The 27,723-nt window shown below is 41.3% G+C and overlaps 2 protein-coding genes across 5 annotated transcripts in view; both read right to left on the reverse strand.

Moving 5' to 3' along the window:
• The window catches only part of PTPRB (protein tyrosine phosphatase receptor type B), a 62,442-nt gene extending 41,546 nt beyond the window's left edge, over positions 1–20,896 (reverse strand). For 3 of the 4 annotated variants that reach the window (XM_084206775.1, XM_084206773.1, XM_084206774.1), the window contains exons 1-4: positions 20,809–20,896; positions 19,143–19,532; positions 10,700–10,923; positions 5,264–5,540 (exon numbers count right to left, since the gene is read on the reverse strand). In XM_084206775.1, coding sequence (XP_084062901.1) covers positions 5,264–5,540; positions 10,700–10,923; positions 19,143–19,532; positions 20,809–20,863 — 946 coding nt within the window. In that variant the 5' untranslated portion in view covers positions 20,864–20,896. Of the gene's footprint in view, positions 1–5,263; positions 5,541–5,709; positions 5,971–10,699; positions 10,924–19,142; positions 19,533–20,808 lie in introns of those variants that run through there. The other variant, XM_084206776.1, reaches the window with a different exon arrangement.
• An 804-nt stretch (positions 20,897–21,700) lies between these two features.
• PTPRR (protein tyrosine phosphatase receptor type R) overlaps positions 21,701–27,723 on the reverse strand; it is a gene marked incomplete at its 5' end in the record, with an annotated part of 139,985 nt that continues 133,962 nt past the window's right edge. The window contains 1 exon segment of the mRNA XM_084205711.1: positions 21,701–22,826. Within this exon segment, the coding sequence (XP_084061837.1) occupies positions 22,733–22,826 (94 nt within the window). The 3' untranslated portion in view covers positions 21,701–22,732.

The raw sequence follows: 27,723 nt of genomic DNA on the forward strand, positions 1-27,723 counted from the left end.
CGAAATTAATCAATAAAATTAACTATATTTTCTTGGCCGCTTTCTTAAAGGCCAAACTAAGTCTGCTTAAATCTGAAAAAGAATAAAGTAATATTAAAAATCAATTCAAAGACCAAGCACATCAAACTTCAGGCCAAATAGTTAAAACTTCCCCCAGTTACAGCAACTGAAACATGAGGTTTTAATGAAAAGTGTCAGGAAATCTTAACAATAGGCTTGACTACCAGCTCCACCTATAATATATACTAAGCCACTAAAGACTATTATGCTGGCAAAAGTGAATAGTGGGGGTATAATCTTGTTCCTTGAAGGCAATTGTTCTAATCCAAAAGGTCAGACTTTGGAAGTCAGAAATAAATTCCAGCACTATATATGGTCAGATGCACAGCCAGCTGAAAAAGTCTTAATTTGACTGACATTGAGAGAACAGTCATGATAACTATCAAGGAGTTTAACCCTCTTTCTGACTAAGTTAGGACAAATTCGACTGTTCTTTAGTCCCGCAAAAGTAATCACCATTGTCATCTGTATTATTTGCCAAGTTTGACAAAAAAAGATATCTGCATTTTCAGAAGCACTTTTACTGTCCTGGGTAATCTGTCTTCTAAGGTGCATGAGCAAAGAAGAAAGTTGCGTGCCTAGAAGGTGAAGTTCAGAAATTCAGACTTTATCTAATCTATCTGGTCCAGAAAACAAAACACTCAGTGCTTTGTACATCCGCTAGAACAAAGGAACAATGAGACTGGGAAGTGCCTGGGCTGAAAGAGCCCTGGATGGAAACAAACACTTAAAAAACCATTTACATTGTTATACAAGTCTCTGTTGGCAACGATACAACACCAATATATCACAGAAATAAAATATTTTCATCAAGATATTTTTATACCATTTGACACTATACAAATTAATGTCCCCTGCTCTACAAGGGCATCTTCCAGACACTTAATGGTCTTTGAATTATATTGTGACTCCATTTTCACTTTTGGGGAAGAGGATATGCTTTCTCTGCACAACTGCTGCAAATCCAATTTACAGATATGGCTATGTCAAACTCCACTGACATGACTCCCAGATACAGCCTGTAAGCAGAGAAACACACCTGCCTTATGCAGGAGAAAACAAAAACAGCTGGGAAGTATGAGCCCAGGACTTAGTAACAGGGAATTCCTGCTAGTCTCACTTCCTATCAATTTTTTCCTAGCTTTCCCTCTTCATAAAATAGTAACCTACTTCATAAGGACTTTTCTGAAGATTAAGTAAAGAGGGTTGATTTCATTGTCTTTACTAAGCAAAAATATCCAATTTTTTGGGATGATATACAACTTAGAGAATCTTTAAAATATGGCTATTTATTTTCTTCTTGTATTCTGTCTTTGAAATGATGATCATAACCATTACATGATTACAGATGATAGGATTATACAGCCTATAGTTAGAGCCATGTCACGCGTTGTTCCTACAGATAATAAATCAAATTTGTCCCAAATAACTTGAAATTTACAGGAGTGAACACATGGCCTGGGTATGCTTCTGGCATTTAGAGAGTTACATATTACAATGAAAAACCACTCTAACAGTCTGTGTCTTGGAAGATAAAATTCTATCTTCTTTTCATTCAAATATCTAATGGATTTTCTACCAAAAAATTATTTACCTATAGTTCTCTCAGTACAGCAGGCTTCGATTGGATAGTAACATAATACAGCACTGCAATATTTTTGTAGACAAAGATTCTGAAAATGGCATTTATAAGTCTATTTTAGAAGACATAGTTGAAAGTGGGGTAATTGCAAAATTGTCTTCCATGGTCTCTAGACCATTATCTCAAATCTGTATTTCAATTCAGAATTGAAATTTATAAATTTAACTGTAATTTAGGATCTATTCATATACTACTGTTTTTAACTAGGCCTAGTCATTCATTGAAATATAGTTATACTGGTGCACAGACATTTGGAGATTTGAGAACTTAAAATGTATCTTGTAATTGAGAAAGACAAAATCCTACCATCTTTTGCCATACATCGATTCTTAATCAAAGAAATAGTTTTATTGAGAAAACAAAGACTATAACATGAAAGGAAAGGACTGACAGGTGCATATCCCAGCTTTACAATGTCAGCAGCATGCTGACTAGTTGTATGGTTTCATGTGCTTTTTAAGGTGTATACATATATAGCCATCTATCTTAGAAAAACCCCAACAAATTGTAAATATTAATATGAAGCAAATATGCATAATTGTGCCTACTAACATCTGTAATCTCAGTTCTGCACTGGAAAATTTATCTGTAGTTCAGAGCTGATAATTGTGTTATCAGCTTTTTCTTTCTTTCCTGTTCTACCAAAATAGCACAAATGTCCCCACTGTGTGTGTTTCCATGCCTATGTATACATGGCTTATGAAGTGCATATGTGACTGTATTTTCCATAATTTTGGATGACCTATTTTAGTTCTGCTCTACAGGATTAAATACTTGCTGTTCTAAATTTACAATCCACAGACCAAAATTTCATGAGTAAAGAGAGTCACTTTAGAGGATTAGTGTGGATTCTTGTACCACTATTTCATACATCATTAGGCTTTAGATCTATGTATCCACAAGTGAAATAGAAGCTGCTTCTCCATGAAAAGATTCACAAGGGTGAATCTGGTGTTACTTGAGAGTTTATGGAATCTTCTCGAGCTGCACAATTATTCTATCAGAATATCAAACTTGCAAAAAAACACGGACTGTGTTTTTTATGTGACATTATATACTCTAAAGACCAATATGGTCCTCTCCAACCTTTCACATTACCACTGCAACTGTGGCCTGCATTATTCATTGCTTTCACCATGAGTTCCCAGTCAGAAAAGATCACACTCAAAATATAACCAAATGTTTTGGATTTTATGTGCTTAGCTACTCAAGTACTTTGTAAAAGAAACTTGATGAAAACTAAACTCAGAACTGGCACACAAAGATTTTTACAGGATTGAATATGAGCAAAAAGGTAGTTTCTGAACTAGGTATACAAACAAACCTGTAACTTTCTCACACTTTTCCATGTGTATTTATTGTATCAAGATAATACAGATGTTCAAAGATCATTTTGCAAAAATAAAACACATGAGATGGAATTCCTTTCATTTCAACCAACTACACTTCAGCTTTCTGGTTTAACCTAGCCTCCTTTGACAGCCAGCGGAGAAAGCACTTTCAATGGACAGCTTAGCCCATCTCCCTTAGAAAAAGAGCTCAGGAAGGGAATGTCAATGACCAAGGTCAGAATTTGCGGTTTTAGATGACCCATGATAACTCAGTTCCACTACCACTGAAATTGGTGGAAATTTTGTTTACAATATGGCTGGAAAGACTGTTTATACTTCCATATTCACAGGACAATTTCTAGGAACATATGCCTATGGACATTCAGGCTCAGTAGATACTAAACTAAAACTACTGTCATCAAGTTACAAAGAACAGGTGAAAAACAGGTTCCATGAAATTGGTTTAAAATGCTGCCCCTAGTGGAAACATAAGAGGAATAATCCTCCCTCATTCTGCGTTGAAAAGCTTAGCATAGACAATACAACATGGGTTGTTCAACCACGTTGGGGGTAATTGTGTATTTTGAACACCATCAAGCAATTCAACTCAAGGAAAGCAAGGATCCACAGAGCAATCTCAGCAGCTCTCCACAGGAAACATTCATGGCTCCTTGATTCTTATTTCATGCTTTTGACTAATCTCTGCTATCCAAAATCCAAATGTAAACCTCACTTCAGCTATGGTATACCAGTTATCAGTATTTCAACTTAAACTTTAATCAGACTTTTCACTTTGATGTCAGCTACATAATATGACTCTAATGATTAGGTGTTTCAAATCACTTTCATTGTACAGCCTTGAAAAATCTATTTAGTGATAAAAAAGTCATAAATGGCCTGTACACGCTTCTGTGTTAATGGTTATGAATTAATCAAAATGTGCTCTAAAGTGGCATCTTCTCACCTTCTATGCAAGTGTTCAATAATAGAACTTTACTATGCAGAAAGGATGGTGATTTATACCTGCCTCTCTGATAATAGTTGATCTATTATTTCAATTTTCACATTACAAGTCATCAATATCAATATTAAAAACAATCAGCATGATGCACAACAAATTGAAATCACTGTCTGCTTAGAAACTATTACTCATTTTTACCAACTGACATGACTTGTGCTTAGTGTATAGCTATGACACCAGCAGACTTGTCAATGGATTTTTTAAAATGGAGTTACCACAGCAAATTAATGGAGAATATTTAGTGCATTTGTATGGTTAATGCAGGAAAAAGGTTCTGACAGAAAGCAACACCTCTGAACAGGTAATTGTAAAGTATTTGGCTGCTGCAATCTTCAATACTAATATTAAGGAGCTCTCTAAAACTAACCTTAGGAGCAAATCAGAGAGGCATTTAATGATGGACTTTATTTAAGACATCCTTGTTTTGGGTCTTGAACTACTACATTTAAGAGGTCAAACAGTATCATATTTTGTCACCTTCACAAAAGCACAAATACAGGTAGAAAGAGGCCAGTTATGCCAGTGCAGCTGTTGTCGTTCAATGTCGTCCATTGCTTCAAAGCTGAATTGTTCATGTGCCCACACAAACACGAATGAAGAAAGGGAGCTTTCCTTGGCAGCCCTCTGTCAGGCTGCTGGACCATTTTTACAGCCAGTCATGGATGTGTCACTGGAAGTGCTCTGTACACAACTGTATATCATAACACCTCACTGGTGATATCCAAGGATAACATATAAGAAGGAAGTTTCAGCCTTACTTTCTGACTTTCAGACTCTGGTTAGACAGAAGTATGAAAATGGGCTGAAACAGTAAGTTATACTTAAAGAACATTTACCTGCCATGAAACAGACTGCACTTTAAACATAGTAAATAAACTGTCAGCTGAGGAACTATGACAACAATATATTCGCATGAGCACAAAGTAGTAGTAGCATGGGCTACTACTACAAAACCCATTTTTTTTACTTAATACCCTCACAGCACCTTCTTTCAAGCTTCTTTCAAAGGTTAACTGTCAGCAGGAGTTATTCTAGCAGCGGGCTAAAGAGAACTCATGCGCGGAGCTGATATCTTCAGCAAACACTGTCCACTTCCAGTAGCTGAAAATGCATCGCTCTCCTCCCCCTCTTGGAGCCGGCCGAAGCAAGGGGAGTTAAAAGAAAAGCCCGGCGTCCCTCCCCGCGCACCTGCCGTGCCCGCGCCCGTACCTGTCTGCAGGGAGATGTTGAGAGCCTCGCCGCCGGCGAGCGGCTCGATGCGCAGGTGGTACCAGGTCCCGGCCTCCAGGTCCCGCAGGGTGCAGCCGTAGGTGCCGTTGCCCGCGGGGGCGGGGTGGCAGCCGGCTGCCTCTCCGTCCTCGGAGCGCCCGCTCAGGCTGAAGTTGCAGGCGCGGCCCGCGGCGTTCCAGCGCAGCCGAACGCTCTGCCCGGCGACGCTCCGCTCCGTCAGGTTGGCGCTGCATCCCGCCGCCTGCTCCGGTGCGGCCTGCGGAGAGCGGGGAGAGCTCTGAGAGACCCGCCAGTACCCCCAGGCTCAGCCCCCAGCCCCGTCCCCGCGCTGTGGCGGTGCGAGGCGAACCTGCCCGTGTCCCACAAGCTCGCCTGCGACCTGCGAGGGACGACCCTACACCGCCCCCCTCCTCCCGGCCGCACACCTTGGTCAGGGCCAGCGCCGTCCACAGGGCGAATCCTGCTCCATAGCTCAGCATCGCAGACAATTTTTAACGCCAAAAACCCTCGCGGGGAGGGGAAAAGGGGAAGGAACGGCGGAGTTTGGATGGGGGTATCCGAAGAAGCGAAGTGGCGGCGGCGGGCCCCGGGGGCCGCCGCTCCCCGCCGGGCTCCGAGCCCTGTGCCGGGCCGCCCGCCTGCTGCATGCGCTCGGGGCTGCCCCGGCCGCCGAGCCGCCTCCCTGACACCGGCGTGGGGTGGGGGGGCTGCCCGCCCGCGGCTGAGGAGGAGCGGAGGAGGCGGGGGAGGCGGCCGCCGCTTCCCACGCTGCCATTCTGACCCGGGCTGACTCTCCCGGAGCCCTTCCCGCCGACTTCCGCAATCAAGAGGCGATTTCCTCGCGTCTCGCTGCGGGGGGCGAAGCTCGGCGACTCGGGACCTGCCGCCCACCGGCCAGGCGACCGGCCCCGGGGTGCCGCCCCTCTCTCCTTAAGGATCCCACCTTCCTCCCGGCTCCTCTCCCACCCCACCTCTCTTCCTTCCTCGCTGCTTCCTCCTCATGTCGGCTTTCCCCTGTGTCTTGTCTTCCCAAGCGTTCCCCCCGGCGCACGGTGCCGCTGTTGGGGGGCGGCACTCTTGTCGCACGCTGGCTGCACCTCACCCGGCGCTGCCTTGCCTTGTCTCATGGCTGCATCGCCTCACAACGTCTTCTTGCCTCTGCCCCACCTCGCTGCTGCCTTCTTCATGCTGGTCTTGCCTCATTCCCACCTTGCCTCTTGCCTGCCTTGCCTGCTGTGGTGCCTTCTCCTCCTGCCTGCCACTCCTCTTGGCCACCTCGCCTCACACTTGCTTCATCCCATGGCCACCTTGCATGCCTGCTCTCCTCACACCTGCCTCCCTTCACAGCCGTCTCTCTTCCTGGCCCACCCTCCTCTTGGCCTCAGTTGCCAGTAACCTGCCACTCCAGCTCCTGTGCCCCAAACTCTGATGTTTTTAAGGGTTAACCATAGACCAAGGCCTCCATTCTCTCGCTGGCCATGTGGCACTGCAGCCAGAGGCCTTGCATCCAGGAGAGTCCAGCTGAGCTCCTGTCTGCAGCAGCAGAGTCTGTGGGAGCGGCCAAGTCATCTCCGTTTTCTGTTTCAACTTGTGTCCTCGAAACAATTCCTTCCCACATCCCCCAAATAGCTCCCAAGCTAAAATTACACACGCCATGGAAAGCAAAAAAGTCTCCCTGTTTTCAGACTGCACCAATAAAGCTGTGTGCAACTCTGAGTTGGCTACTGCCAAAATGAAAACTTTCCATTTCTGTCATGCATACTCGTTTCCTTCTTGCTTACATTTCAACCTCTGAGAACTTGCATGTCAGTGTGTACATGAGCAGACAGAGAAGTGTAGACAGAGGCATTTTTGCACCTTCAGATATTCAAATACACAATAGCAGCCATGGAGGGAATTTGGGGGTGAACAAAAGAGAAGGAAATGGACATTTACTTTCTTCAACGGGAATAGTATTTTTCTGCATCTTTCTGTACTGCATAATGTGTGAGAGATTTTAACTTTTAAAAGCAGTAGCTCAAGGAAATTCAACACCATCTCTGTATCACTTTTGCCCTCTTTGAGGCAGAAAAAGGTTCTAGGTTCTACAAACATTAGTCTGCCTTTTAGGGGAGCTGCTGCTCTAGGATTTTTCTGGGCACTAGTCTGTCAAGATACAAATATCTGAAAAACCTTAGTTGTCCTTCTGTTCTGAAATCAAAAGTCTGAGCACTCAAGGGTGTTACCTGCACCTACAGAAAACTTCATCTGTCCCAGTGGAGCTCTGTGCCTGGTCCTAGGGGCATGATACTGAAAGTGTTGTGCTGCACTTTGCAAAGCTGAGGGTAGTTAATAACTTTATGATCATTGCCTTAAGTGACAACATAAATCTGTGTTGGCTGTCATGCCACAGAAGATCGCCTTCGGAGAGATGTTTTACATGCTTCAGACAGAAGGAGGAACCAAACCCCAGTGAGCTAGCACAGGGATAATCAGACCACTGATAGGAAACACAAGGTGTGTTTCTTAGACCTAAACTAGGACTAAAATGACATAGATGTCTTGTAATCATTTAAGGTGAGAGTTTTACAGTGTGATTTCTTCTTTAGGTGATTGTGATTTTTTGGCTTAGCAGCATAAACCCCACAAATGCTTTTCCAGCACTGGAATATTGCAAATCTGAAGGCTTATTGGGATGTTTGTTTTACTTCAAAACCCTCTCTGAAAATTAAAACATTCACGGTAACTTGCCTTTTCTTGAAAAGGAACTCACGTTATTCTAGGGATTTTTGAAAACATCCATGACCTGAACTTCAGGGAAGATATAATTTGGATATTTAGATGTAAGTTGTTTAAGTAGATGTAATAAGTAAAAGGAAAAAGAAGCATAATCACTGCAACAAAAAATTCAGGGAAAAAAGTGGAACTTACCACAAGTAAAACTTAAAGACTTTTGGAAATAGATACCTGTTTGTCTCTTCTAGTTAGCATAAGATAGATTGTGGAGGAAAATTATATTGCTGCTTTTCAGAAGTGCTCATAATTCAGAAGTTCCTACTTTATTACTCTTATTCTTTCTATCATAAAATATTTACTTTTCTGTATTAGTTGGAAAGTACTGGTTAATTACAGGTTTTTACTCCTTCTGTATGCTATCCAGCAAAAGTTGCTACTCGGGTAAGGTCTGACACAGATGTCTATGCCAGCACTGGAATACAACATGAAGGGTTCATCATTCACTGATGGCAATATATATAGAATAGCCAACATAATGCAAGTAATTATTTCCAGACTGGTATTGAATAAATGGGATTTTAGTAAATCAGCAGTCACACAGCCTTTAACACTTACTGACCTGTGTGGCAAGCCAAGAAACTAATTAAACTGAAAAAAGAACTGGAAGCGAGTTTTGGGAGTTGCCGGACGTGTCTCTAATAGCAGGCTCCAAAGTCCCTTTCAGACACTTTCCCAAGGTTTCCTGACTTTTTTTTTTTTTAACACCAACCTCTCTGTCTCTCTAATCAAGAGGAAATGGGCTTTACATAGCTTTTGTCATGGATTCAAAGTGCAAGCTGCAGTTTTACTTGAAATCCAAGGCAGCTCTAAACCAAACATTTTGTTCAATTGAAATGTCACTATTGTCCCCCCCAAAATGGGCATGTGCACAGCCAAATAACAACATGGCTTTACTTCTGCAAACAAGAGGCCCCAGCCTGGGCAAATGCATTTCATAGAAGGTATTGTCTTCCTCACAACAATACTCAGCCCTTAGTCTATGTGTTTTCAAATATTGTGTTAAATCCAGTTAATCCTTTAAACATCCCTGAAGTTTGACAAAAAATGTTTTTAACTCCACTCTAAAGACTGGGAAAGAGAGACAGAGGCCAAAGATTTTAAGTTTGTGTGTCTAAATTGGTATATCTAGATTCATATGTCCAGAGCCAGTTGGAGGCTGCAAGAGACAGCTACTACTGATTTTCTTTTTTTTTTTTTCATAGATATGCTTAGACAGCTTATCATCAGAATTCTGGTTTGGAAGTTTTGACCTAAGGAGCTTGTTCACTGCAAATTATGTGATTCAGGAAGTGAAGTGGAGTAGAAACACAAGAGGCAGTAGTTTCTGTTAAAATGGTACCATTTCTCTTACTTTGTCAGGATTATGTAGGAGTAGTGTTGGAGGCAGTTTGGGTAATACCTGTTTTTGTAGGACATTTCCATTTGGAAGGAACAAGTATTCTGTGCAGGAGGTATGCAAATGAACAGAGGGCATGAGGAAACAAGCTCAGCCTGCATGCACTGAGCCAGAAAGATGATATTTAGAAAGAACTGCATCAGCTGTGGGATGGGGCGCAGTGTGCCCATCCTTGGCTCAGTCCCTTCCCCTCGTCAGCATCAGAACAGCGGTGTTGCGGTCCATGAATCGTCTAGCCTGCGGACCTGACACTCTGTCCACAGCCTTCCCAAACATAAAACACATTTCTTAGTCTTATCCGCTTCAACACACAGTGGCAACTGAAGCATGTTTGCCTGACCCAATACACTGAATGTAGTGTGGTCCCCTGGAAGATGAGCCACAGGGAATTTGGGGATTTTCAGTTCTAAACCACTATGTTATAATAGTGATACAGGGACCAATAATGTCCTGAATGCTTTAGTTCTAACTCCCTGAAAACATTTTGCCAGTGGTAATTCCAGATTTGTTCTCACATTACTGAACCGAGTCTTGCAGAAAAGGAAGACTGGAAATTGATTTGGAGGAAATGGCATGCCATGTGCTCCTTCTACAGCTGGGCTGGCAGCACCATTCACCTTCTGTGCCAGGGTGGTTTGTGGCTGGACAGAGCAGAGACCAAGAAGTGCTTCCACTCTGTGTGTTTCCACTCTGCCTATCAGCCAGTAGATAAGCTGACCATGGCCAAGGCCAGGGTTCCTTTTGAGGCCAGTTAAAGCATTTGGATTTATCTTGCTTTGATTTGAAAACAGTGCATGTAATTATCTGTAAATAAGGGTATTGCATACTGTAATTGTTAGCATGTAATTGGAGCTAGACACTCACATCATGTCACTAACAATACCAGAGCCTGAGTCACTGAGAGCAGATACTCAGGCTCCTGTGGGTCCTGCCACATCCAGGAGCTTTCCATTGCTTCTCACATATCCTGATAATTTCCCTTGTACTACTCCCAGTGCAACATGTGCACCAGGATTGGGCTGTACAGAAGAGGCAGAAATTTTCTGCAGCTATGTTTCTAGCAAAGGACGCTGTCAGCATAAACATCAAAACAAAGCACCCCACCAAAAAAATAACAAAGCTTAGTCCTTTAGCTAGTTTTTTTCAGGTTTTGGTTTGTTGTTTTTTTAAGCCCACTTGTAATAGCTATCAGGCTCCACAGAGTGGAGCAGGCTTTATAAAAATCAGTAATTCTTCTGTCTTACCTCTTCTGTAGTGCTAGAGTATTGAAGAGTGGTTGTTGGAATCCAGGCTTTCTCTGTTACTGCAGATTTCAAGTCAAAGTAGAGGTTTTCAATGTGTTCAGTCACGTTTCTGATGAACATCTCTGTGCTACTCTTCAACATATTTTCAGGCCTAGAAGTAACAGCATTTGAAGAAGAGGATGTAGTTCTAGTACTCCACACAGAAGTGTCTGCATCTTGGAGATCTAAAAAAAAAAACAAAGGAAAGGGATTAAAATCACCTCAACATTTTTATAAACCATTCATTAGATTCAATAAATGTGGCTGATACAACTTCCAAGTAGTTTAGTACACCTGTCAGTTTTATAGGTTTTTTGTTTTCAGTGCAAACGTGTTTTTGCATCAATACCAACGCCTGCAAAACACAACCAGAAAAAAATAATGTCCCTGAGCACTCATACCATTCATTTTAAATATAGTCTGTCAGTGATTCTGAAAGGAAGAGAAAGGTTGTACTTTGTCATTAATGGCACAATCTTATTCATTTGCAACTTTTCCAATTGCTTGTATCAATCAAATGGCACAGAGTACCAGCTTTATATTGTCAACCCTCTCCCCTCCTTTCTAAGTGCATGGGCCAGATTCACATCTGCCTTTTGTTGGTGTAAGTTTAAAACATGGCAGTATAACTTTTCAAGATGATTTTTTCAAGATAATTTTTTTTCTCAACGTATGTGTTCAAGTTCCTTGTGCCCATATGAGCATTTCTCTTGCTTTCTAAAATCAGTCCTATGCTGACCCCATGCTAGTCCCTGACTGCTGCCTCCCAAGGCTCAGCTAATGATCTATCACTTAACTGAAGTATCTGTAAATATGGCGGTGGGTTCGCTTTTTTAGTCACGTATCCTTCAGAGAAAGCCAAAGTTGCAATTAGAGCTCAGGAAAGATTTTACTACACATTTTTCCTCCACATTTTCATGGCTCTTCCTCCCCATTGGTATGTATTTAATATCCTTTCTTTGTGGCGGTGAGGGCAAGGTTCAAGCTGTGGTGGCCTCTACATCTGGTAGCATCACATTTCAGCTAAACTATTGGAATTACTCACTGGCCCCTTCTCACAAAAAGCTGCCTGGCCATTGCTGTAACACAGCTAGTGTGTATTGGCTCGATGCCCAAGACACTTTGTCTGTCCTTGAACTGGGGTCTCCAGCATGACAGAACCTTGTTTTGCTGCTGAGCCACTGGGCTGGTTGCCACTTATAACAATTTTAGATCACAAATCCTTTAAAAACAAAGTAGTGACTGGGTTAAATTGCAGCAGAAGCTTTCAAATGCAATTACTTGGTGTGCAATTATGATGTCTTATCTGGGCAATGTGTGATTACCTCTTACCCAAAGGAGCAGTAGGTGAGCCTCCACAAAATCTACATTAGCAAGTTTTTTTTGTATATGTGTAAATATATATGTTAACATGTTTATGTAAAGAAATTTGCAGCACTCTGATTTGCACAGAAAAGTGAGATTGTAAACCCTAGTGGGAGACATTTCCATGCAAGTGTTTGCTGTGCTTGATAGCACAAGGGGTTCATCTGGTACATGGTTCTGGAACTTTTTGAAAGGTAGTGAGGTAGTGGTTTACTAGAATGGGATGGTATCCAGAGTAGATATTTCCTTTCCTTTTATCTAATGGTACTTCTCTGTAAATAAAAAAAAAAAAATCCAAGTCTCCATTAAATTACAAAAAATGTTGATTAAATATTTTTCCAAATCAAGGCAGTGAAAACAATACGGATCTAATTCTTCTCTCTTACACTTGTGCAAAAGGTTTCATCAAAACCTCAGGTCTTGTCCAACTCTGCACGATCATCTTCATGCTGCTGCCTTTGCATAACCCCCTGTAGAGAGCCTGAGGTGCAGAGTCTGCTGTGGTCCCATGTCACATACCTTCATGGTTCCCACCAGAAGGACAGGAACCTTGCGCTCAAGCTGTCATCAGGTGCTGCAACAAACCCTTTAGCTGACAAAAGTCCAGACTTAGTGTAGATTCCATGACCGTCATTGATCCTGGAGATATCCTACTTGTTGTGGGTCTCTGAAGTCTACAGTAAGCAACTAGAAATCCTAGCCCCGAGGACTTGGAAAGAGCTCTCTGCCTTTCAGATGTCTCTGAGATATCTCTCTCCTACTTCAGCAGGAAACAGAACTTACTGATAGAAAGACAGCCAAAAAAAAGGGTATATCTGCAGTCAACAATCTCTTAGGAAAAAAGTTGGGTTTCTAAGTATATATTTACATACCCAATGTGAAAACACACTAAAAAAAAAAAAAAAAAAAACTTAATTTACAGAAAAATAGCAGTGATTCCAGCAGGAAGGCATTTGCATTCCAGTGCAATTGTGCTTTAGGAAAGCTGCTCCTCCATAGAAAGGAAGCTGGTGCTGCCAGTGACATTTATGGGACTCGGCAGCCAGGGAATAGTTTGCATTCTTGGTGCAGGAGCTGAGGGGAGAGCTCAACAGTCCTGGAAGCAAAACATTTGATGCTCAGAAAAGTTCCACCATCCCATGACCCAGCCTTTCATGTTAAAAAGCTGCAGGCTATTCTGGGTTTCCAGCTAAAGGATCTTTCCCAGAAAATACTGGTTACCTGTAACCTGTGGATAGAAGTGACTTGTGTACAGAACTATGCCATACTGGAACTTCAGATATATGTACCAGTGTTTTCCATATATCCTACAGTGGACTGACTAATGGGGTTCATATCTGTTACTTACTTTAAGTCAGAATCCACATTTGTATTCTAAGTAAAGCCACTATTGTGATCCTAGCATAAGGACCCTCATAGCCCTTCTTCAGTAGCAGGCACTTAAAAAAGAAAACTGCATATTATAAGGTCCATGTAGCAGATTTCCACACGACTTGAGTTCCAATTTTTTAATGAGAAAAAACTCATTTCCTCTCTGGACATTTGTGAAGTACACAGAAATCTCAACAGTGGTATTTTTCAGATGTGTTTAGCATTGTTCAAGCAGCCTCTTTGGAAATCGGTCATAAAACTGTTCTTGGGTCTAGGATAGCAGCACAGACACTGATGTTGATCACTAGTGGCTGCATGATATGCAGTGTGTGAACATAATATTGTAATAATCAGTAGCACACCCAGGAGAAATTATGATGTTCCCACTAAGTGCATATTTCATCCACAGAGCGTACTGCATACCACATCCATCCACACAGCAGCAGGCTGCTGACAAGGAAGGGACTTCCATACGTTTGCATGTATGAACAGCAAAAGTGCTGGTTAGTTGTCAAGAGCTGAGAACCCTACAGTGGTGCTTTCAGCCTTAGCTGAGCTGGCACAGTGCAGCTTTCTGAAACAGCTCATATTGTACTGATCTGCCTACTCTATTAGAGCACAGTTTCAGAAAACTAAGGCTGAACTGCTAGAGAAACAAAATCAAATCAGATATTTAGTGTATAAGGTACAAAATACTCCATAAAACTGCATCTAACTTTCTGCAAGACTTGAAACAAGAAGAGGCTGCTTTAAAATCTCTTTATGTGCAGGACAAAATGAATTATCTTTTTACCTGTCTAACTACTTGTAAATAAAAGAAGCATAATTCAGATTTCTGTTGTATGTCAGAGTATGAAAGAAAAACAAAATCCTCTGAATGTCCTTTCTTTCCCATTCAATCTGACTTTTAAAACCTGCAAAATCTGTGCTGCTTGAAATTTTTTTCTTCCTTTATTTGAATATTGTAGAGGTTAGTATTGTTTGTATCTTATGTCAGAGAGGCTGAATGTCTCCAAACTCCAGTCTAATCCTGAGCTGCTCTTTTACTTGCTTCTTTTTGAAAAGCTGAAGTAGCCACTGAAAGGTTCTTTCAGCATCAGTGGTAGCAGAACATCCATTTAACTAGGATGATAACACCATTGCTGTACCAGCCCTATTTCTGACACTGTGAGTAATTCCAGCTCACCCTGAAGTGGATTTTTGATCACTGGAAGGGGCATCTAGATTCCACTAACTCCATGGATTACACCTCTACTGAAGAGAGCTCAGATACTCAGGAATTACAGAAACACCTAGGTGTTGGTTCAGTTGCCTAAACCTAGTGGAATCTGAACTGCCCTAGGGCATCTGAGACATCAGCCCAGGCTCTCATAACACCTATGGGAGACCTGTGTCTTTCTGGGCTGGCAGCCAGAGATCAGGTGGAATATTGTGGAGCATCTCAAATGACAAAAAGCACCTTGTTGAGGTAAGTGCAATAATTCCTTCCTTCAGACACCTACATTTAGACACCTGGAAGTTCAAACCTACTCCAACTTCTAGATGAAGGTCCACACAAAATAAAGGAAGAGAATGTAATAATGAAAAATACCAGTAAAGTTGTTAGCACTAGCAGAAGATGAAATCATAAAGCAGGACATGCCTGATTGCTCTGGGAAGCTGTGCCTATTGTTCCATTTTTTTCCCCTATGATAGTAGCTGAGCTGGTTTTGTTCTATATTCTCTGTGCTGTGGCTCATTGAGGCTTTGAAAATTTACAAAAACCAAGGACCTAGGCTACACCGCAGATTTCTCCCTTTCTTTTTAGAAAATCTAAACCCACATTTATCTCTGAGCTTCTATCAGTATGCTGTAGGATTTTGTACAAAGTCTTGTAATTATGTCCAAGGATCTGACATTGATGCCTCTCCTTATCCAGGTGAAGCTCAGCAGAAGTGGTCACCCATGTATTTCTTTGACCCAAGAAAGAAGATTCAAGTAATTTTTGATATTTCATGGGTTCACATAGATGTTGGCAAAGTCTTGTATTTCCAACACCCTAGATAATAACTTGGAGAGATTAAAATGAATTTCAGTGAATGTATTTTAGGAAAAATGTTTTGGGTCAGCTTAAAGGTGGAGCGAAAATATTGTTTATCACTATTCTAATTTATCCTGAAGTAATTAGTAAAAGTTACACACACAAAAAATGACAACTGCTAGCGAACCTCAATACGGATTATTGCAGTATCTACAAACACTAGGTGTGGAAAGCTTTAAGCCTAAAGATATTTAATTTACATTATTTCAAAAATAGGCAAGAGTTTCTGCCTTTTCTGTGCTTCTGACACCTTTCTTTGGTGTTTTTTTCATCTTCCCAGGAGTCCCAAGAAAATGCATGTGTCTTCCCTTCCCATGTTCTGCAGTTGCTACTGCTGCTCCAGTGGTTCAGAGCACGCTTGGAGTGTGCACTGCTCTGGTCTCTACGGCATTCCATCTCAGCCACTGAAGCATCAGCAGTGGGATGTGAACTTAATTAGCTGAAGTTCTGATTATGAAGCAGCTAAACTGAAAGGGGGATAAGGGGAAGAGAGAAGCTTATGTGAAAGAAATGACCCCAGACAAGAACCAAAGCTAGAAAAGGGGGAAGAAACAGCATGAATGTCAGATGGCACATCACACTTCAGTTCATACCTGGTATTTGGTATTTTGTCTATTTCAGGCTGGAAACAAACAAGAGATAGAAAGATGTTCTCGTTGTTATTTGGATTCCTTGTCCAACACCTTTTATATTTTTGTAGATCCCACTGTGGTTCTTCAGTGCTTGGCACACAGCTGTAAACGAACCCTTCACAAAATCAGCTACTCTTTTTGAATGTCTTGATATCCACAGCTCTAGGGTTGTCCCTACCATATATGATATGATAGAAGAGAAATGCAATGACGAGCATCATATTACAAAACAGTTCATGTCACCTTCTGCATCCAGACTGCTCTACAGCCTGTGTGACAGTATCTAGAGCTCAGTGCATAACTGCAGCAACACAGCTTGGCCTTGTGTCTACTCATTTGAAGTAATTCCCTACTTAGTGAAGAATCTTTGGTTAGCAATGGTTTTGAGGTTTGCTGGTAATATTCAAGGTGCCACGTAGCATCACATCTGTTCTTAATTGGATTTCTTATTGAAATTAACCTACCCAGAACAAAAGAAGCTTGGAAGAATTGCTTATGCAGCTCAGGAGTGACATCAGTGATAGTCTGTCAGCATTAATTTGCTTAGCATTACAGAATTTTTTTTCTGTCTGCTCAAAATGTCCTCATGAATTTGGTGGGAAATGAAGTCTCGCTTTCTCAAGGGATACTGATACTTTATGACCATTCTTCATGTTAGCTGTTTTAGTTGGAGGCTAGACTCAAACATGAGTTTGTGTGAGAAGGACTGTTTGCTTCTAGATTTGGAATTACCTCTGAGTGAGCAGAGATGGGTTACATTCCCAAATTGATCCTGTTTTTCACAAACAGTCATTTTGGTCAGGACTGTTACAAAACAGTCCAAACACATCTCAGATGGCTGATTTGAAATCCAAACCAAGCTTAGACTTTCCCCAGGCTCAGAAAAATAATGTTTGATACTTGAATAAGGTCCAGAATAAAAGGTACTTGTAGTTATTGGGTTTGGAGCTTGTACTCTCCCAAACATCACAGGGGTGATGTTTGGGATACAATTCAGTGAGCTAGTCCTATGCCAAAATACAACTCTTTTTATGAGTACTGTGAAAATAGAGGGTAAATTACAACAAAATGTGGCCTTAGTCAGGAGTAAAAAAACTTACAGCCATTTCAGCTCCAAAGATTTTGCTCAGTTTTTACTATCTTAGCTAAATATAGACCAAATATGTTATTTCCGGCTGATCCACTTCTGCTTGTACTGAAAGCAGATAGATGTTCTTGGAAGACTAATTTTACACATTTAGCATTGAAGATTTTGACATGCATATGGATGCCTTGACCAGAATTGTGGGCATTAGATATTGTTCTCATAGTATTTACTACTATTTGAAAAATAAATCTCTTAGCACCACTTCCACTTTATGAGCTTCTTATATTCCTAAAATTCTTAGTTAGGTATTGAGGATTATAATGTTTTGTTGGTTTTTCAGCAGAGCTTCCCAGAGCTGTCAAAAATAAGGTAAGTAACACTCTCAGAAAGGATTTACAGGCCTGTCTATGAAGAGAATGTCAGGAAAATAAATTCATTTAAGAACTGTGCACAGTAAAGAGATGAGAAGGTGCTTCAATATCCCATTACAATTGTCTTAGTGCTTATTTGTCTTAAATTGCTTTTCCTCTCAGGATGATTAAGAAAAGTGTGCAAGGTTACTTTAACTTTGTTAGGCCACACTCCACCCAGCTATTGAAAGGAAATAACACTACTTGTGCACCTCATCTGAACTGTTCATAGTGTCTTTGAATATGCAAGCCATATGCACCCCACAGGACTTCAGATGATTTTGCCTTTTTAATCCCTAACATATGTGGGAGGGCCGGGATGGCATCATGGTCACTTTTCCATTCCCTGATTCTGCAAGCTATCCTTTCATGCCTCCACTCAGGTGAGTAGTCCTGGTCCTATGAGCAGAGTTCTGCAAGAGCAAATTTGCTGAAAAAAATGGTACCCTGCCTTACAATAACTAGGAGTTTAGAGGGAATGAGGATTTGGATTAAACATTCTGAAAACTTGGACATATGCAACAGTTTTGAGTCATAAAACTTTTTTTTTAACCCTGTAAAGACAAGAATTAACAGTAAAAAGATGTCTGTAGGTTGTTCTTATTTACTGTGAAGAATTGCTTAATACTGCACAAGAACAATATCAACATATTTGCCAGGAATGATTGCCAATGTGACATTGAAGAAAGCATTATCAAGCAGTATTCCAACCACTGTACCTTCCATTTTGTCATGGATATGGATATGGATATGGATATGGATATGGATATGGATATGGATATGGATACCCACAACTACACAGATATACTGCTACATGTCTTCTGTAGGTATGTGCACAGACCTTTGCATTTCAAGGTATTATTCCAAGAATTTCTGAGATTTTTGATTCAGTTCATTATTCTAAGGATTTTGAATGCTGTCATGTATATGGCATCTAAGAGCAAAATTACACTGAGAAAACAGGGAAATGTGTAAGCCATAACTGTTCTAATCATGCATTTAGGTTAATCAGAGAAATAACTGTGCATGTGTTTGATTTTCAGATGTTTTCTTGCTCTTGACGGATTGAATCTGTATTTGTATGATAAAATGAATGGGGAGGACAACTTCTTTGTATCCACATTTTTGAAAAGTACTAGGAATCAGTACCCATAGTGTAGAAATGGAAAAAGGAAATGACACAGTAATAGTGAGCTGAGGTTACATATAAGCACATTGATCCAAAGATTGGGAGTAGACAAAAGGAGAGACATCCTGAAATATAAAGTGGATTAAAAACTCCACCAGTTGTGAGAAAGACAGCATTCATCACAGCTGTTCTTTAATAGTTCTCAAAACGCTTTTCAAAAACATTCTTCTGTATTATTAAAATATCATAATTTTTCACATTTGAGTTAGCATAAGAGAGACATTTTTATTGCCAAAGCTCCCAGGATATTTTCTTGAAGGAATCACTCACCTTGCTTTGAGCACAGATTTACATAAACAGGTTTTCCCGTCTCGCTGGCTTTTAGCTGCATCCATGTGTGAAGGTATTTTTTACTCCGCTTGGCCATTACCTTCTGACCTTGTTTTGTGAGGAAAAGGGAGCTGTTGGCCACCTTCAGGAGCCCATCCTCGTGGCAATTCCACCTGACTGCCTGGGGACAATCGACGGTGATGCTGCGAGACGACAGAGCAGAGCGTGTAGAGATGCTCAGGCACTGGGCAGACTGCACATGGAGGAGCCTGTCATCTGCCATCCACTGCCACTTCTGGTTCACGTTGGTCATATTGCACTTTTCCATAATGACTCCTCTCTTTTCTGAAAGACACTGCTGTTTCTGGACATGGATAATCAGAAACCCTTCTGGAAAAGGAAAATTCCAGAAAAATACGATTGATTACACATTTACTTGACAAAAAGCAAATTATCAATCATTTAAAATACAAATGCAAATAAATCTCTCTTCTCACTTTCTGTGTGTTGAACTTTTAATGAAACTTCCCATAAGTTTAACCTATTTTAAAAAAACCCTCCAAACACAACACCCACGTGATGCATGTGCTGGTAACGTAAATAATGAAAATGCAAAACCCCAAGCTATTGTGGCAAGGTTATCTTGACACTCATTTTATATAAAAATAAGAAAAAATTAAACTGGATATAAAAGAAATCCAAGAGTTATTAAATTAAATGCCAGTTCCTCATTTCCCCTGCTGGAAAGCAAACAGATCTACATGAGTTCTCAGCCTCTGTTTCAGTTTTACAACACAGACTTTAAAAAATATAATTTATTGCCTAAAAGTTGTTTTAGTAAAATTCATAATGTTTCTGAGGGAGACATGTAGGAGGATATTCACAGATCAATGTGTCTCTCAATTCCTGTGTTACAGGAATGGAGGTTCTTTACTGATAGGAAGCACATCTGTTTTACTGGATTTATTCCAAAGTCTCTAGCTGTTAGCTTTGTGACCATTCCAACTCACGTAAGATTAGCTCTCTGTGTCACCACACTTAAAAATCAACACCAGCTACTCAAATGAAGAAAATTACAGTGCATTAATCAAAACCCAACAAAACTACCAATGCAAAATGCATACTTGTTACAGAACACAGAACTGGTTATTTCAAATGCAGCCTCCCTGCCATATCGTGTTTAGGTTGTTCTTTGTTTTTAATCTCAGTTACTCAAACATTTCCAGCCCCATTAGTTACAAAGTGCTAAACTAAATGTGTATTTATTTCTCTCAATTGATGTTGTCATTCCCCTGTTTTTACAGACCTGGGAATTTTCTAACTAAGCATTAAAGAAAGTTCTTGTCTCTGAAGTTTCACAAAGTTTGAATAAAAGATAGGACTCTCCTGTCTGAAGCATTTGTCCCAAAAACTCAGCTCCTGGATTGTCTATCTGGAGGTCTTCTTAAGAAAAGAAGATGTATCTCCAGCATAGAAGAAGGCAGTTTATTTTCCTTTGGAAAGGAATCTAAACAGCATGGGCTGTGTTGGCCCTGCCCTCATTCCTCTGGTACGAAGCCCAGAGAAGAGGTGATTCGGTCTTTGTAAGTCACCGGCTGTGCCGGAGGGCTCTGCTCAGTGGCAGAAAGAGCAATTCAGCAGAGGGGAAGTGGGGAGAGACACTTACCTGAGAATGTCAAGGCAAGACAGGTAGAAAGCAGGACGTGAAATAAAGAATCCATTTTCCCTCTAGCAACTCCCCATGCTTCTCTTAAAAAAACCCACCTCAGATAAGTGAAGCGAAGGCTAGGAAGGAAATGTGCCTTCACGGGGGAAAAAGTCAGTGACGAGCACTTCCTTCTATTCAATTGTTTTGGGGGGTTTTACAGTACTTTTTCCTTTTAATATGATTCTTCAGTTTACTAGTTGGTTTATTTTGGAAAAATACAAGCAAAAGAGAAATTTTCAAGCACCTGGGAAATTAAAAGAGATTTTATTGAATCTCTTTAGACTAAAAGAAAGGGGATCATACTTTTGTCTAATTTGTTGCATGTGAACTATTACAAATCTACAAGTCATCTGGATGGTGCTGACTAAGTATGTTCTATATTATGCAGGGAAAAACATGTATTTTTTGTAACTATACACAATCAAGCAAGATTTCAATAGATCTCTAACTCTACAAGTTCTAAAAGCCAAGTGGAGGGTGGGGAGGAAGGGGAAGAGGAGGAGGCAAAGCTCTGGCATCTGTACCAGTTCTTACAGAAACTCCCCCTGAGAAATCAAGTGATGCTGGGTTTGCCTTCCCATCAGGTGGTGCACCTTGCTCCATGTCAGCTGGGGACTGCCTGTGCCCTCTGGACTGGTTCCCAAGTGGTCTGAAGCCATGGTGGAGGCTGACCAAATTGTGCTGGACCGAGCCTGTTTATAGGGGTACAAGAGTGTGTGTGCATTAACTACTCTAAGCAAGAACAGAGACTTCAATTAATATTTTATATTAAGGGTAATTTATTAGCAGTAAGAAGCAAAGTCAACATCACTGCATTAAAAAGTCATTACACCCTGTAAACAGACCTCCCAGTGCTGTAAGCCATAATGCCAACTTCACATATCTCTTAAAAACAAATTTTTACTGAGCAATAAAGGAAACAGTCATAGCAGCATTTTCTTTCTTGTATAACCTGGCATGGAAGAGTCCTTATCACTAAAGGCATCACTCTCTTACTGAAAGAAATGGAGCAGATAAACAACATATGCAAAAATTTCTGTGTTAATAAAAGACAGACAAATATTTAAAATCCTTACCATTTAATATATGCTACAAAGTTTCTTTTAAAAGTAGAATGACTTACACAATTTACAAATACACTGGATTCAGGTCTATAGCAGAAGCATGTTCTAAGACAATCAACAGTTTAGGGTAAATACATACACACTGAATAACAGACATTGTGCTCTGCAACTGCTCTGTAAGACCAACAGTAAGTACACATTTAATAGTTAATAGGATGAAGAACATATATTTCCATATAAAATATTAACTGCTTTCGAATATTTTCAAAAACAAGATTTTAAAATTTTTTTATTATCTCCTTTTTTAATCCATAGTTGAACACTTGCAATTTTAGCAGCAAGAATATTATGTGGCCAGGAAACAAGCTCACCACATAATCAGTAATAGCACTTTACAGTACAGTTGACAGTCCATTCACAAGACAGTTTGCAAACGTCAAAGCTTTTATACACTTGTTAAGCATTTCTTCTGTAAAAGTCCCAATGTCCATCTGACTGCAGCAGCAGCACATACATACATTCCATATGGCAGATATCAGCATTACAGAATTAAACCCACCTTTAGATACATACACAAAATCCATGTGTAGTTTCAGTACAGTACCTTCTTTATAAATCATTTTTGGGAAGCTCGCAATACATTCATACATAGTAAGGGTCCAGCAATCTCTGTGCTTTTGCCAAACCGTCCATAATCCTTTCAGAAGTTGGCCTCAAAGCCGTCTTTCCCACTGCAGTAAACTCCTTGAAGAAGCTGCTGGTAGGTAATGAAAGGAATTACCTCAAGAGACTGACATTTGGTTTTACCCTCCTCGGCTTCACTGGACAGCTTCTGCAGAAAGTCTGCTTTCATACAGACTCAGTGCATGGTGCACAAATTCATACTGCTCGCTGGTCTGAACCATTCCACCCCTGGAAAGGAAACAAACTGCACTGAAAACTTATTTCTTAAGACTGCAACACCCTCCAGCTCCTGCCAGCCCCATGACCACCAGATGACACAAGCCGTTTTTTCAGTTTTCAACTTACAGTTTGCTTGAGTAAGTGGGAGATATTTGTCAGAGCAGAATTACTTTCTTCACAGCTTATGCCATCCAGCACATGCCCATGAAGAATTCCCAGTTCCATCAGAGTAAGAATTAGAGAAGAAAACATCTGGCATCTACAGTGTTAAAACCTACATTTCAAATTCAGTATATTCAAAGAGAATTTTGCTCAATCACTTGGGCAAGGAAGGCCAGATACATGGATGCAGCATTACCACTGATGAAGCAAGGAAGTATACAGAATCTGGCCTTTCATTTTTGTCCTTTACTAAAAATGTAACCTTCTGTGACCTGCAGATGGCCTGTGCAGAGAACAGCTCTTCCTGTCCTCTTTCGAACGCCTACAATGCATCCTGTCCGAACAGCCACCACCTACAAAATTTTACAGCGGTGAATCATTTCACCACCAACAATGCAAAAGAGTTTAACCTAACCATAAAAAGAACTAGCTGCAGACAGCTTGGATTAAACACCTACTTTTTATACATTCACCTGGTAACAATCAGTTTTTCAGATCTAAGTATGAGGATCAAGTCCCACATCTCCAGTTCTGGTTACAGTGTGATAGGAAGGGGATGTCCTGCAGGAGGTAGGTGTGATAGGAGTTAGCTCTGAAATTAAACTGAGCCTCTTTCTGTCAATACTGAGGTACTCAAGGTCTCCCTTCTCATGGAGCAAGGCCTCAAGTTACTTTATACCACTTCTATTATCTGATCTGCCAGGATCAGATAATCTACTATCTACTATCTACTCTGCTTCTAATCAAGAAACAAGCCCTTGGCTCATCCTCAGTGTACCCTGGAGCAGCTAGTTACCTTTGGGGTGACGAAAGACCAAATGGCCTTAGTGAGAATGAAGACATTAAGATATGTGTCACATCTGGCTTCAGGTTAGATCTTCATTGAAACATTTAAAATTGTGAGGTATTTGGATCCAGAGCACTGTTGGAACCAGGTATCTTGCAGAAGCAGGTTTGAAAATCTCATGAGATCCTTAACAACAAATATAGTACTGATATGCCAATGTATTTGAAAAATGGTAAAACTTCCTCAACAAGTATTGTCCTTCAGTAGAGAAGGTTATCTACAACCACAAGGTCCTTTTATTTTCTTCAGTGCTTCTGGATGGCTAAATGGCTATGGCAAGAAAATCATAATTAAAATAGTATGTACTTCTTGAAGCAAGTGACCAGTGGTCTGTGTTCCTCCAATGAGCTCAGGCAAATATAGAACACCTTTTAGTGAGCCACATGGCTATTATGATTTGCTATTCCTAGGAAAAAAAATCACAGGCCCTTAAATGGTCTCATCCAGCCCAAAATGAAGCACTCGTAGTTTTGCCAACAAAGACATCCACAAATTCATAACTCTTGGCTGCCTTTTGCCTTCAGCTGCTTTCCTATGTGCTTGTCCCCTGCCTGGAGATGCAGTGAGATACTAAAGGTGATGGGAGGGCTTTGCTCTGGTCCTCTGTGCTGCCTAGTCTCCTTCCTTCCTCCTTGCTGCTGCATCCTGCTCTGCCCACACAACCCTTTCCCAAACAGCTTCCCTCCCTGCCTTCCTCAGCAATGTTCCCCCAAGATGTTCTCTAAGGGAGTGCACTTCCCAGGTTAGATCTGCTGTGTAGAAGGGGTGGGGGAAGGGAACATATCCAGGGAGAAGGACTTAGCAGAAAGGGCAGGTTAAAACAATTTTGGCTGCACTAAGCTGTTTGTGGTGGCGATCCTCGCTCCTTCCTCTTCAGTGCAGAAAAAAACCCCCAGGAAAGTGTGTGTAGGACTGTGGGGGCTGAGCCGAGCACCATGGTGTCTGCCTTGGGTTAGCAAGCACAATTCAGAGGTTATGATGCTTCTGAACCTTGTATAGGCAAACAGTCCATACCTCTGTCAGCTTAAGGGCATATGAGTCTTACTCAGAGGTTTAGACAACTTAGCCTTGTCAGTGCCATTATACATGGGATTTATTGAGCCATAGTACCACAAAATGGTTTGGATTGGTAGGGACCTTAAACGCCCTGCCATGGGCAGGGATATCTTCCCCTAAGATGAGGTTGCTCAGAGCCCCATCCAACCTGTCTTTAAACACTTCTAGAGATGGGAAGGTAAAGAATTTCTTCCTAATATCTAATCTGAATTTACTCTCTCTAAGTTTAAAGTCATTATCCCTTGTCCTGTCATTACAAACCCTGGTAGAAAGACTTCCTCTGTCTTATAAGCCCCCTTTCATACTGAAATACAGCAAAAACATGTCCTCAGATCCTTCTCCAGGATGAACAGCCCCAACTCCCTCAGATTTTCTTCAAAGAAGAGGTGTTCTGTCCCTCTGACCATTTTCATGTCCCTTCTCTGGATCCACTGTAGCAGGCCCATGCCGATTTTGTCCTGGGGAGCCCAGAGGTGGATGCAGCACTCCAGGTGGGGTCTCACCAGAGCAGAGCAGAGCAGAGCAGAGCAGAGCAGAGCAGAGCAGAGGGGCAGAATCCCTTTCCTGGACCTGCTGGCCACACTGCTTTAGATGCAGCCCAAGATACCCTTGTCTTTCTGGGCTGTAAGTGCACACTGCCAGCTCATGTCCAATTTTTCATCTTCTTTCTTACCTTTGTTCTTATGCAAGGCTCACATTTAATAGCAGGGAATTATCTGTGATCCCAAGACATTGTGGAAATGTCTTTGTGGAAGAGCATTTCAGGAGGAAATTTGCTCAAGGAGGGAGGTTTCCTCTCCCGCGTCCCTAGTGCCCAGAAGGGATGTAGCCACAGCTACAGCACCTCTGGGTGTGCAGCCTTTGTCTATTTGCTAGCCTGCACTTCCAGCTACTCTGGGAGCTGCTGGGCTCTCTGCTTCTTTGAGACTCTTTGGGATCGGGCTGTTGCTTGGAAGAAACACACCCTGGCATCCTGAGGGCTCAGGGACTGTGACCATCTTTGCTCGGGTAGCAATGAGTGCATGAAAGGTCCTTTACCCTCCCCTCTGGCTTGCTGCTATTGCAGCTGCATGCAGTCTGCTCCAGAATTAATGTGATGCAGGGTTGGGGATTATTTTTTTTTAACCTGAGGCCATTAGTCAAAACACTTAAACAATGAATTGACGCACACTGGAAACTCTTTTCATCCTGTCTGAGGAGCCAAGAGCAAAGTTATCGGATGTCATTCCAAGAATGTGCCTTTAAGGTTAAGAATGTGCAAAGTTTCTCGATGTCACAGTAAGTCTTGAAGAAGCCTCACATCAAATATTTCCTGTTTCTGTTGCAAAATATAAAAAATGAACTGGGAAAAAAAGCAAGCTGAGCAGACGTGCGTCTGTCTTTTTACAAATCCACACAGACCATGGCTGTATTTACATCCTGGGCGAATATTTTGAGTGTATTGTCCATTTTCTCATATCAGCTCAGCACTGATGATTACTGTCAGATCAATTCACCCCTTAAGTTACACTAAGCAGCTAAGAAGGAAGTAGTACCTGGACATGCCCTGCCTAGGAACAGCTCTGTCCTGTCTCAATCCCTGTTGGAGTGCTTATTTAAAACTCTGTTTCCAGGGAGAGTTACATGGGCCATTAATTAAACTATTTTCCAGCATAACTTTTTGCCACCATATACAATTTGTCTGGATGCTTTTTTGGTTTTCATTGAACATGCTGGGCAAGAGGAATGCTTTGGTAAGTCACTACAACACCACTTGTGAGACCCTCAAATCAGCTCTTTTCTTTTTTCCTATTGCTCAATTCACTTTGGTAGAAATGTGGTCATGGACCCATGTGATAAAAACTCCACATAAGAGTGGACATCCCGAGTGTGTTCATTCCAGTAGTAACTTGTGTTTGGAAGATGCAGCTCTGAGTGGCCAGGAACCTAGTGGAGCTAGAATACCAGGGATAAAATACTCAGTGTATCTCCTGGATCCCAGGTGGTCAGATAAAACCATCCTCCTCTCCTTTTGTTTTGTTGCCTTTTTTTTTTTGAGTGCAATGTGATGCACAAAGAAAAAACTGCTGGCCAGTATAAATGAGGAAGATAGCCTCAGCAGTGATCCTCCTCTGCTCATGACTGTACCCCACTGCTAATGCTGGCCGTCCTGGTAACTGCAGTGCAACACCGCGATGGCCATAGCCAGCTCTTGCAGCCAGGTCTAGGGGGCTTTAAGTTCATTTTGCCAGCTTCATGGCACGTGTAATGACCCTGTCTCACACATCACCTGCCAGTGACCACCATGTCAGCACTGTGACAGCAGGGGAGGCCAGTCTGATTGAGCTCTGACCATGTAACAGTGACTCTTGGCCACTTTATGGACCCATGATCTGATAGGGCATGCGGTCGCTACTGAGTCTTAGGGGCTGCTAAGCTTTGCCTCAATAACCATGACTATAAACTGACTGCCTGGTCAGTGAGGTTCATTCTGCAATATGGCCAATTGGGAAAAAAAACCAAACCAAACAAGAAAAGAAAAGACAGGTTTTGGTTACTGAGTTTTATCCAGAAAAATGTCTTTAAAAGTTAAAACAGAGACATACTCTTTGTCTCAGGCAATGCCTGCGAATATGAAGCAAGATCTCTATAGTCTATACAACCTGAAACTTGAAAAAATACAGAAATGTAAAAATCACAAATATTTAACAATTCTTATAACAAGCTTTGTGTCATGGAAACTCCTGTTTTGAATGATATATTTGGGTCAGATTTCCATTCTCTTTCAAAGTTTATCTAGGGTACTAATATGTAAAAGAAAGTTCATTGGGCAGATCCACCCAATAAAATTGTTTTGTCAGT

The sequence above is a fragment of the Fringilla coelebs genome (assembly GCF_963513975.1).
Source record: "Fringilla coelebs genome assembly, chromosome: 5".
Classification (NCBI taxonomy): Eukaryota; Metazoa; Chordata; class Aves; order Passeriformes; family Fringillidae; genus Fringilla; species Fringilla coelebs.